Source organism: Dipodomys ordii, unplaced genomic scaffold (assembly GCF_000151885.1).
Source record: "Dipodomys ordii isolate 6190 unplaced genomic scaffold, Dord_2.0 Scaffold101, whole genome shotgun sequence".
Classification (NCBI taxonomy): domain Eukaryota; kingdom Metazoa; phylum Chordata; class Mammalia; order Rodentia; family Heteromyidae; genus Dipodomys; species Dipodomys ordii.
In genome coordinates, this window is record NW_012267317.1 from 2,997,873 (window position 1) to 3,011,180 (window position 13,308).

Consider the following 13,308-nt stretch of genomic DNA (forward strand, 5'->3'; position numbering starts at 1 on the left):
AGACAGACAGACAGACAGACAGACAGAGACAGAGAGAGAAACAGAGACAGACAGACACAGAAAGACAGAGAGAGCGAAACAGAGAGAATCTGAACTTTTTAGTCTTCTAGACTTAGTCATGCATTAGACCTCAATGTTAAACAAAATAAAAATGTAAACTTGTATATTCATATAGTTCTAATGTTAGAAATTTTATGAATTATTCACATTGCTGTTTTTTTTATTGATGGCTGTGTTCAGTAGTGTAAACTCAGTTATATATTAGTGATCATAAATCACTGCGGAGAATAATGAATTGTATGATGAATTGTGAGATGATTTGTTGTCATTATACTAATGTTGAAAGGTTTATGCTGGTAACTTAAAGCTCAGAAGATATACTGAAATGTTACTATGCATTGTTCTTGGGAAAATACATTAACAATAGGATACAATAAAACAAAATTAAGAAAAAAAATTGGCCATTGGATAAAAATTGGGTAATTAGAAAGATCATGATGTGAAGGATATCCAAAAGAAATGTTTACTTTGTAGTTGTAACCCACAAATTTGGCCCGAGCCCTTTCGGTAATCAGCAGAAGGAAATGGGAGCCCTTACCAGATTTGCAGTATGTGGAACAAGCATCCACTTGATATTCAACCTAGAAGATAAGTTGACACTACTTGTTGAAATAGGGGAAAAAAAGGTCTTACAGTAGCTACTTGGCAGTGTAGCAAATCCTTAAGGCAATTTTTATACCTAAGCAGTGATCTGAGACCAATGTCCAATTAAGTAAGTTCGTTCCTTGGGGATCTTAAACTATTCGGTCTCAGCAATACAGCTTTCTGACCACCTGTCTTTATGCAAGGATGCAATGTAGAGAATATTATAGATAGTGTGTACTGCAGCCTATATACAGTCGCTCGTGAATATCTCCTGCTAGTTGAATTGTAGCATGAGGTACTTGTTTTACAATGGGGAGATCTTAAATTACAGTGTTTTGAATGTTAAATTAACGGACAGGAACGAATGGATATCACATAACATGGTGCCTGTGTATATTAATTTGTTTACCAAAAGGTCATTCTAACTGGTAATTTTGGTTAGAGATGTGAGAAAAATAGTTTTTACTGTGTTGTGTATGTTATCTTGCTGGCAAAAAGCAGAGCAGTAGTGATGGAGTAAGATTGACACATCTTATAGAAACAGAAAAGCTTTACATGAACATGGATCTTACTTACTCAGAAGAAATCTTACCAAATAGAGTATGTGTGAACAAGGTCAAGATTTTCATCAGAAAACAATTTTAGGGAGCTTTATCCTAAGTAAATTGCTAGTCATGGCCCTAGAAACTGTATTCTTTATTCGTTTAGGAGTAAAACCAGATAAACTCCCAGATCCTGGAGTGACAAGGCTGAATGGCCAGGAGCTGGATATGCAAATTCAGAGGAAAGGAGACTGGAGGCCGAGGGACAATCACTACACCAAACCTTTAGAATGAGTTTAGCGTGATTTCACAGTCACACAGCTAGTCAAGGTCTCCTACGAGGGGCATAGTAGAGATTACAAGAAGAGGACGAACAGCTACCAGGATTTGCATTGCACTCTGCAGTGGGAAGCGTTTCAGGGTTCAAACATGGAAGTATGCTGTGTCTCTTACTCTACCCTTTCTTCCCCAGTGGACTTAGCCGTCATGTAGCATTATCGCCATTCCCCCCACCTCCTTTTTTTTCTCTTTAAAAATAAATGTTGTGAATACCTTTTTTTTTTGGCGGTTGTGGGGCTTGAACTCTGGGCCTGGGCGCTTGTCCCTCAGCTCTTCAGCTCAAGGCCAGTGCTCTACCACTTGAGCCACAGCACCACTTCCAAAAATAAATGTTAATTGCTATTATAAAGGTGATGTAGAGAGAGGTTACCATTACATAAGTGAGGTAAAGGGTAAATTTCTTTTTGGACAATGTCACCCCTTCCCTCAATCTCTCCCAGTTTTTCCCTCCCATCCTTCCACCCACAAGTTGTATAGTTCATTTTCAACATACTGTCCAGCGAGTACCATTGTTGCATTCACTTTATCACCTTTTATTTCACATACGCTTCTAATTGCAGTCTTTTTTTTTTTCTGCATTGTCTTTGTATGTCTTGACACCAAAGCCTGCTACTTTTCTGTTACCTAAATTCTGTCCACTTCCTCAGCTTTGTTACCTACTCACCAGTTCTGTGGTCCAAGCTTGTTGATAATATCCATGATTTGCTTTCTCTTTATAGAAATTCAATATGATAGCTAGGGCAAATCACCCTGAACAGTGTCCTGCCAGAAAAGAAAACTGACAGATGATGGATGTCACCACATTGATGAAATTAAGAGCCTATGCTTGTGTTGTCCTTAAAGTGATTCTACAGAGCAGTTTGTTTGCCTTTGTTGCTCTTCAGTATTTTTTGTTGTTGTTACATGTGATGTTACACTTCCTTGAACTGTAGCATCACCTCAAAATTGAGCAAGTATAAGAGTTGAGATTATGTCTTAGACTTTTCCTTTCTCTTTTCACAGCTGTAATGTCAGGAAATGACCTCCATTTTTAAAAAATTTCTTTCATTTTTCTTCTTCATTCAACCTACTCATCCTATGCCTCAGCAGGCATCTTGCTTTCTACTTTTGTGTGTACCCTCAGGCATTCTTCACTTTCACTGATTAGCAGTATAGTTTAGTAAGTAGTGTATTCTCTGGATTTTATTCTTGACCTCTCTTAAACATTTTTGATTTTAGCCTCTCAGTCTATCTCTTCTACTTTTGTAACTACTTAAGAAAAAATTTACTTGTTTGATCATTGCTTCTATCTTTTTGTCTCTTTAGCTTGCAAGAAATTGTATGGATATCTGAACCTTCTTTCTTCTGACATGACTCCCAAACTGGCCCAGTCCCATTGTCTTACACATGACTTCCCAAAGACTATTTTAGATTTCTTTGTATATTTACTCCTTGACCGAGAAGGTTGTAATCAACCTCACTTATTTGCCTAGTATGTTTTATGTTATTTTTACATAATTGGTAGTAAATTCTTCTGGATACATCACAATGATTTTTTTAATTAGTAATGATCAATAGTAATCTCATAACAAGACAGGATTGTCATCAAGAATATGTGATCCCAGCAGTAGTGACATAAAGTTGTACAGTGGGTTTTGTTGTTATAGAATAGTTTGTGAAGTAGAAATACAATGTGAGCAAAACAAGTTAATTTTATTTTTTCTAAAATCCTCTGAAACAGAGTGAAAAACTTGAAATTAATTTCAGTAATGATTGTATTTCACCTAATATATCCAAAATATTAATATTTAAACATATAAGCAATAGCAGAATTTGACTTGATTTTTAAAGTTGTCTTTGCTACCCACTGTGCCTATTAGTGTATATTTTAATTTTGGCTAATTTGATTGCGGTTGCTTAGTAGTTGCAGCCACTTGGCTAACCATATGAGTGAAATGGTAGAGTAGCACTTTAGGAGCTTCTCCATTTTAGACAATGTTCCTGGAAAACTCTAATAGAAAGGCAAACTGAGTATCTGATCATCAACTGCTTTTCCAAATTTGTCAAAAGAGTTTTAAGGTAGGCAAAATATACATAGCTTGAAAGGATAAATACTGACATATATTAAGTAAAATAATATATGACACTTTGATTTTTAGATTCAAATTATTTTAAAATTTTGCCAATTAAAGATACATTTAACATTGACTTTAGAAGGAAAATTCTTTATTTAAAAATACATGTAATGAGACTTGATTTATATTTGGCAATTAGAGATACAAAGTGGAAAAAGATAAGGTTTGTGTCTTTGAAAGGTTCACATCACTTCGTTGTCATTGGTAGATTACATATATTTTGAAATACCTGCCTGTAAGCTTATGGGAAAAAAGAATACACAATGAGCAAACGTATAGTTAGTTAAGATACCTGAACACCAGGGAATGCGTCTGATCAGTGTCAGTCACTTTGAAGCCTCTGTGAAGTGGACTGAGAACACAGCAAAAGCCCAGATTTGAAGAGGGAACAGCTTGTAGAGAAGACAGACACAACATCATGTTGTGTTAAGTGCACAGCAGACTACTTGCTGGGACCAGGAAATAGGGAGTGGTTCTGGGAGTCAGGTGGAAAGGGAGAGATGGGATTTTTGTCCCATACTGTATAAAACTATGATTTCTTTTCTTTCAAGTGAAAAAAGGAATTGATGAATATTTAATTTAAGCAGAACATAACAATAAGATTTGCAGTTTGAAAGTGTTCTCTGGACATAGAGAAGAGCCATCGTAGGGATGATTCTGTTTAGAAGACACTGTAGTTATGAAGACAAGTTATGATGGACTGTCAAACCAGAAGAAACAATAATGCATAGTTTTAAGATAGAAGAACTGGTGTTATGTAGAACATGTAGGGTTAGGCAGTATCAATCAACAATGATAAACTGTTAAAAGAGGAAGAGGGTGTTTTACTGCTACTGATCTTTTTAGTTTAATTTTGTGATGATTATAGGAAACCATGGGAAATTAGAGAAGGTACTATCATTTCCAGGACTTATAGAAGTGAAAAGAAAAAAAAAGAGGACATAATAAAGCTATAGGAAACCTCAGGAGAAAGTTGCTAAGAAGAGTGGATTTAAATGTGACCAAGGCTACTAACGTGTAAGTGCTGCCAGTAAGGCAAGGTCTCAAGGATAACCGATGGATCCCATACTGTTTATTGGTAGCTCCATGAACACACCTTCATGTGGTGGGTGGGTGCTAAGCTGAACTTCGAAGCCTTATCTAAGTCAGAGGTCTAGCTTGCAGTCCAAATTCCAGGACATATTCATGTACTGACCCTAACATAGGAATGGTGTTTACATTTTTACAGGATTGTAAATAAAAAGACTCTATTTGAGAGACTGCTAGCTGACTTATGGTATAAGTTAAAAAAAAAAAAAGAACAGATGATATGTTTAACTGGGGAAAAGCAGAAATAGGTGAGACCAACCAAACCAACAAAAGGAAAAAAACTGTGTAATTTGTTTTTTTAAAACAATATAGACATGTTTATATTTTCTAAAATTAGTATGACTTTAAAATCTACTGGTTTTCTTATATTGTAAAGCTTAACTGTGCATTGGCCAAGGCAATTGATCATTACATTTTTTTATTGTAGAACTGTTTTTATTGTTGCCCTTTCTTTTAAGCTATATTTAGTGATAGATACTGTCTGTAAATACGTGGATTTTAGTGTTTTTACAACTGGAAATCAATATAAAAGTATAGAACTAGTATATGAAGTATTCACACATGAATACATACATTCCATATTTAATATTCTTCATAAGATATGTAGTTTTAAGAAGGTTTTATGATTGAAAAGCATTTTAATAGCATTTTCTAATTTTGTCTCTTATTTGCTTTTGTATATTTCCAAATATATTTAATATAAATAAAATATTGTTATACTATAAATGTCTCTCATTTAATCTTTTTCCTTTTGTTCAGTTCTTTCTAGTGTGTACTATGCATATACTTTATATACTAGCATTTTCATTGGTATCAGGGACATAAAATTAAATAAAAACTGTTTGCGGTCTCAAGTAGATATAAGCGAAATAATCACAAAGCCTTCATAAGTAAGTTTAATGTTAAATTTAGATTAAATTCATGAAAATGGTTTTATTGAGACCTCGCTTGGATTGGATGTCAGTTCAATGTGGTTAACTTTAAACGCCTGAAAAATTTACCATGCAAATTCCCTGCAAGTGACTTTAAACTGCCAAATAGAAAAATATCAAATTCTTATACAAAATTTCATTGTTTTGCTGTTAATTATAGCAAAGGAAGATGCAAACTGTGCAGTGTGCGACAGCCCTGGAGACCTCTTAGATCAGTTCTTTTGTACTACTTGTGGTCAGCACTATCATGGAATGTGCCTGGACATAGTGGTCACTCCATTAAAACGTGCAGGTTGGCAGTGTCCTGAGTGCAAAGTGTGCCAGAACTGCAAGTAAGTTTAACTTCATCTCCAAGATGTGTACTGAGTTTAAGAGGGACTCTATTAGGTGCTAAAGATTTATATCGTATGCTAAAAGTTGTTCCTGTTGCAGCTATAGTCATTCAGGCTATCTTTATCATGCCTTAAACTATTAATTAACATATTACCGTGAAAAATAATGACTATTTTGAGACATAACTAAATGTGCCCACATTGTAAAGAAGTGATATTAATTTATATAAGCATTAGAAGAATAAAGCAACTTTTCTTAGCAGGGAGCATAGGAGGAGATTTAATAGGAAGGAGAATAGTAATTACAGAAATCAAGTTACTAGAGTTAAGCCCCTCCCCCCCCAAAATCAGTGATGTGTTTACATTTTTCTACCAGGAAGGATAATTTCTCGTAAGAGAACCGTTGTGTGTTTTGTTTTGTTTTACTAGTTCTGGGGCTTGAACTCTGGGCCTGAGCTCTTTGTGCTCAAGACTAGTGCATTACCACTTGAGCCACCGCATCACTTCCAGCTTTTCTGAGTAGTTTATTAGAGATAAGAGTCTCAGGGACTTGTCTGCCTGGGCTGGCTTCAAACTGTGATCTTCAGGTCTCAGCCTCCTGAGTAGCTAGGATTTACAGGCCCGAGCCACCGGCTCCTAGCTAAGGCAATAGTTTTAATAAAATCTTTGTATTTGTCTAATTGCTAGAATCTATTCTCAGTAGACTCTAGTCATCGTAGTTCTAAAAAGAACAGGTGATGCTTAAACATTTGAAATGGAGCTATCTTTTCATATTAGTTATATGTCATCCCTTGGTTATTTCTCCACTCTTGCTCTGATCCCTATCCCACGAATCTAATTAGCACAATAATTTGGGGGTATTACTAGCATCTTCAGCAATCTTCAGTTTAGAGGCTGAAAATTTTTGTAACCAGGGTAATTAGTGCCTTACATTGGTATGATCAGTCCATTTATTGGTTATTTCATTGAGAACAGTCAGCACCAGTTTCTTGGAGTTAGAAGAAATAAATCAGACCGCTGGCCTTCATATTTTGATAAATATTAAATAACACATCAGTAAATATTTAATTGATAACTTGTACCTGCATTCAGTTCCTTTGGAAAGAATAAGCAAACTCGAAGAGAATCCTTGGTCCCAAATTCTTTCTATGTAGGTGATGTAGAGATAAAACATGCAGCTTTTTATGCAGAATTTGTTCAATTGAGAAAAAAAACTGTAGATCCATCAGCTCTGCATTCTTATTTACTTATTTGTCCTCAGATTTGATTTGTTTATTTATCTTCTTGTATTCCCCAGTTTTTTCTTTTCCCTACCTCTTGAATTAAATATTTAGTATCTGAGATATATTAATTGCCAAGACTCAAGACAGAGATTGTGCTGTGAGAAACAGGTTCCATCTTTGAGGCAAAAGAATGTTTTAAAATGTTTTAGGTTTTCAAATATAATATTTACAAGGTTAATTTGCTTAATGCATATTATTTAGCATTTGCTATTCAGTAGATGTTCTAAGTTATTGAAATAGCATTATATTTAGTTCTCACAGTAATCTTTGATCATTATATCCATTTTGTACCTAAAATTCTGCTTAAGTCCAAGAGTCTCACAGCAAGGAACTAGTAGTATGAATACAAATAGCTCTGATGCCAAATTGGATCTCTTTCCTTACATGACAATGTTTTTCCACTTGACTCTTCCATAGAATCACCTGACAGTTGTATCTCCCTAGAAAGATAGGTGTCAAATTTTTAAAAAAGATGAGAGGTTGTTCATCTTGCTTTTAATCCCTCCTCCTATTTCAGAATCCTAAAATGACTGAAGTAAACCAACCCGAGGTAGGCTTTAAGGATCACCCTTTAGGAAGGATCCGTGGTAAGGGTTTACCTCTATCACTGTCTATATAGTAACAAAGCAGATTCTGAGGTATTTATAGATTGTGCAGTTCTAGGACTGATTCTTTTCATGATTACTTATGTTACAAAACATAAGTTTAAAATAAGGCATCATTAATGCTATCTTATTTTTTAGACAATCGGGAGAAGATAGCAAGATGCTAGTGTGTGACACATGTGACAAAGGGTATCATACTTTTTGTCTTCAACCAGTTATGAAAGCAGTACCAACCAATGGCTGGAAATGCAAAGTAAGTTGTTTATTTTTTTTTAAGAAAAATATCCTCTGTATGTTTTATGTAGAGAGCAGACAAATTGGATATCTAGTCAAATCTACACATTATTATTGGCTTAAGAAAGAGCTTTATTGATGTATAATTAATATACAACAAACTGCACACATTTCAAGTCTTAAGTAGACACATGTCTGCACCCATGAAACCATCCTATCTCCAATATAACGAATGTTGTCAGCACCTGCACAAATACCGTAGTGCCCCTTGGAGATCTACTGTTGGCTGTTCACATCCTTTTCTGGTTTCCCCCAAGTAGTCTGCCCATTTCTCACTATACATCATTAGTATTTATGTTCTAGAAATCTGTATGAATGTTGTCCTACTGCTGTATGCTGTGTTTTTTAATAGGACTTTTTTGACTCGAGGTGATTGTTTTGAGATTTACCCCTGTTGTGCATGCTGTCATTCATTTTTGTTACTGAGTGGTGGGAATACTTCAATTTTTTAATTAAATCACTTGGTGAACATTTGTGTTGCTTTGAGACTATTATGAAACTAACACTTGTATTATGTTTTGTGAGAGAAATTAGTTTTGAATTACTTACCAAGCTATCCCCCTCAAAGTCCTCTGAAATAGATGGTATCTGAAAAATAGATGAAACTGAAAAGTAGATGTTTTAAAGAAGTATGTTAATTTATAAATTAAAAGTAAAAGGCATTGTGTTTTGCTTATGTTTTAAATTTCTTATTACTGTATTTGTATATAACCCTATGTGAATATATACTTATATATTTATATATAAAATATTTGGAATCAACTCTGTAGTTTTTGGGTTTTCTCTGCCTGTGATAGTTTTAAATAAGTGGTATTGACTGACATTTATTTTTTTAGATACTGTTGGAGTTTTGGGGGTGGGGTCTCATTCAGGTTGTCTTGGAACTCTCCACCCTCACATCTCTGCTTTTTCACTGCTGAATACAGCCCTGCACTCCCACACCCGGTTCTCATTTTGAGTATGTCCAAGATCTATTGAGTTGTTTTGTTTGTTTGTTTGTTTTGCTTAGGATACCAGACTTTTTATTTGGTGTAGGACACTTTTTAAGATTAGTTTGTAGCTACTTTGAGTTTTTCTGGGTTAGTTGTTTTAGTCCGTGTTTTCTCCTCCTTTCCTGCTTTTATCTCTTTAGGATTCTGAGTTATACCACGCTAGTCACTGCGTAAGCCTCCTCAGGAATTTACACAGACTGTAGGTTTACACTCTGTAGTCCTATGTGTTGACTGACAACTGTACCTACTTAGGCAGAGTGTGTGTAGTAGGTACAACAGATTTTAGGACTTCTATACAAAAACAGAAGCATAAAGTATTTGTGTTCTTTGAGTGAAAATAGAAGATAAGAATTATTCATGTTTTCCTTCAGTTCTTAGCTCTCAATAAAACTAAATTCTTTTTTCATCATCACTATGTACTGTGGCCTTCGTTTGAGTGTTCTCTATAAGATCAAATGAATCATAAAAGCAGTCCACAGGTTTCTTCCCAATCTGTACAGACTCATAAAGTCTAGATGGAGGGTTGGTGGTAGATTCATGGTGAAGTAAATAGTTTAATTATTTGTAGATGTAGAACAGAATCTAAATGCAGATGTCCTGTCTTAAATGTCTATGCCTAATGCTGAGGGCAAGCTTGTGTGCCTGGAGGACTTGGTAGCAAGCGTGAGGCCCCGAGTTTTGCCCAGACCAGCAGTACTCTACTCCAGTCCATCAGACGGTCTCCCAGTGAGGCCACACTACACACAGTTGCATAACAAGAGCTTTTCCCCCTAAAGTAAGGAATCGTTCTTGGCTTACTTTTCTTACTTTAGGATGTAGGACTGAAGAAATTGAGGATTGCAGCTCCATATGCCATCTCTCCCACTCCCATATTTAATTTTAGTTATTTATTATAATATTGCTTAGAGATAAGAAACAATTTACAAGGTAAATACAATGAAGTAAAAATAATCTTATTTAATAAATGATTTTGCTCTGAAGCTAAACTGCCAGGACTGTATTTACTGGCAAGAGAGCTCCCAAGGTCCAGTTCGGCACTCAAGCTTTTTCTTTGACTAAATAAGATAGAGAGAATATTCTCTTTCCATGTAACCCTTAGGCCTAAGTTGTTGTACACAAACAGAATTAATGTCATTCCCTTGCTTACTAGTTAGATTAATTAGATCTCAAAGTGGTCACAGTCCATCCTGGAACATTAGATTTAATGAACTGTCATTCAACCCTCTAAGAGTTACAATAAATTTATAATACATGCGATATTTATCCCATGTATCCAGAAATACAGAAGTTTCTATTTGAATTACCGATACACTGCCATTTACCTGTTTTAATTTGATATATATATATATATATATATATAAAGACAAGAATCTACTTTTCTATGGATGTGTCTGCTTGCTCTTGAGGTTTGACTATCACCGCTGGGGTGCATATTCCAGAGCCATCCGGACATCTGGTTCTTGTTTTCATGAGTTTACTATGTAAAACTCTTACATTGTTGCTAGCACTTGACACCCACACTAATAAATGCTGACGATAAATGCAAGCATTGCAGTGCCCTTCACAGTCAGCCAACTTGTATATTTTTGGATTAGCTTGCCCTTTATTTTTTTTCTTTTGCTTATTTTTGAGGCAGAGTCTAACTTAGCTTAGGCTGGTCTGGAACTCTTGATTTACCTTTCTCAGCTTCCAGTTTTGAATTTTAGGCATGAGCTACCATACTCAGCTTTAGATGATCTTTTCTGTTGAAGAATTCAAGTTCTTAGGATATAAGTCCCCCTCCCCTCAAACAACAACAACAACAGCAACAACAACAACACCTTCTTTCCCTGCACCTACCATTTTTGTCTGGGTTGGCACAGGAACATGCTCTTTGTGTATATGCCTCAGACCTCAGTTTTCACTGTAATTTACTACCCTGTGTGTCTTGTTCTTGGCATCTTCCCTGGTGCAGCATTCACAGGGGGTTAAAGGTATTATGGGGTGGTAGAGAGAACACCTGGAATTGGAAGCCGGAGGCTGTTTTTAGATTAGACTTCCTATGGCCTGAGGATCCTGAGGGTTATTGGCTTTCGAGGGGAGGGAGGCTTGCTGCCCTGCCCTGCCCTGCCTGCCCTGCCTGCCCTGCCCTGCCCTGGGTAAGGTGTCTTAGGAACTGCCTTTCAAGTGCTGTTCTGATGTCTTTTCAACCTAGGAGGTGGAGGGTCCAGGCAAGCTCTTGTGGCCGCTGGCCTGGGGGTTGGAAAGGTCATTTCTGGGCCACGGAGGACTGGCCGCTGCAGGTGGAGGCTGCATTCCCAGGCTCCGAGGCAGTCCTGTGTGAGTTCTCACCTGGCAGACGTTGAGACTGTGGGAAAACCATGCTCAGGTGTCCTATTGGTAGGTGGGGCCTGCAGGCTGAAGAAGGCCTGCTTCCTCACTTCAGTTTCCATTTTTGGCTGAGATGGTCAAAGGTCTCTTGATTGTCTGGCTAAGGAGTAAACAGTACCTTGTGACAGATTGGTATGCTTATCCTTTTACCTTTATTCAGTATCTTGCCTTTTTGTGGAAAATGAAGTCAAACTTGTAATATATTTTCTTTCCTAAGGAGAAAAACTATTTAAGACTATAAATTTACCCTTTATTATTAACTTTGGTGCACTGGAATTTATTGCACATATAACTTCATATGTGTATATGTCAAACCTACTAGTTTCTCTTTGTTCTTTTTCTTCTTGGTATTGGAGATTGAACCCAGGGATTTGGGTTCAGTCAACTTGGCTAGGCAAGTGCTCTACCCCTCTAGCTGTATTTCTAGACTTTCTATCTTTTGAGTCTCCCTAGGTTTGCCTGCTGCCTTGATTTGAGATCTTCCCCTAGTAGCTCCATCTTAATATTTCTTAAAAATGGTGGTGCTGAAGCTTGTTTTTTAAAATAGAATTTTAAGAAGTTATACAGAGGGGTTACAATTTATAATTCCATAAGGCAGATAATAAGTACAATTGTTCTTGGACAATGCCGCCCCTTCCTTCACTTTCCCCCGTGTTACCCCTCCTGTCCCTGCCCGCAAGTTGCATAGTTCATTTTGAAGCTTGTGATTTATGCTTTTCTTGCAATTGATCAGACAGTTCACCAAAGTGGATGCGTGTGCACCAGTGTGTCAGTAATGGAGGCTCAAACTCAAGGCTTCACACTCTCACTTGGCTTTTTTGCTCAAGGTTGGCACTCTACCACTTGAGCCACAGCTCTGCTTCTGGCCTTTTCTAGTTAATTAGATCTGAGAGTTGTGTGGACTTTCCTGCTTAGATCTCAGCCTCCTGAATAACTAGGATTATAGGCTTGAACCGCCAGTGCCTGGACAAACAGGCCACAAAACAAATGTTTGATACTTGAAACAGTGATCTTCAAAAAGTTTGTAGCAATTGTGTTTATTATGTCATCATTAGATGAAGTAATTTTTTGACTACGCTTTTATTTTCTTTCTCCTTAACAGTTATTTTATGTCTGTTATCAAAAAAAAAAAAACAGGTCAGGCCAGAATTAATGTATTGTGTTTTTTAGCAGTATAAAATTTTTCTTGATTCCATGTGATGATATTTTATTGGGCATCAGATACAATGCTTTTCCTTACAGTCTGACTGCATAGACTGTTGGTTTACCACTTGAACTCATCTTTTAATATTTTCTTATAATGAATCCTTCTGTGCTGTATTAAATGTTTTTTTTAAGATTTTGGAGCTATTTAGATTGATGTCTGTAATTGAAATGATTGGCTATTTTAAAACTAATGTGTTCTTTTTAAATATACTTTCTACTTTTTTGGTTACTTTTATTTTGTGCATTGGTTTATAATTCAGAATTTTATTTTATGAGTGCTTATGGTTAAAAATGTTTGAAAAACAATCTGAGCACCACAGTGGCTCACACCTGTAATCCTAGCTACCAAGGAAGGAGGCTGTTATCGGAGGAGAGAGATTTGAAGCCAGCCTGGGAAAGGAAAGTCTATAAGATTCTTATTTCAAGTTAGTCAGCAAAAAGCCCTAAGTCAAGCTGTGGCTTAAGTGGTAGAGCACAATCCTTAAGTGAAATAGCTAATCAAGGGTTCAAGGCTGCCCTGAGCACACACAAAAAGACAAAATATACTACTTTTTTTTTTTTTTTT

General features: G+C 36.2%; 1 protein-coding gene across 1 annotated transcript in view; it reads left to right on the forward strand.

Moving 5' to 3' along the window:
- The window catches only part of Kmt2c (lysine (K)-specific methyltransferase 2C), a 157,382-nt gene that overhangs the window by 26,855 nt on the left and 117,219 nt on the right, over window positions 1–13,308 (forward strand). Inside the window, exons 5-6 of the mRNA XM_013027213.1 lie at window positions 5,822–5,993; window positions 8,020–8,134. Of these exons, the coding sequence (XP_012882667.1) occupies window positions 5,822–5,993; window positions 8,020–8,134 (287 nt within the window). The remainder of the gene's footprint in view (window positions 1–5,821; window positions 5,994–8,019; window positions 8,135–13,308) is intronic.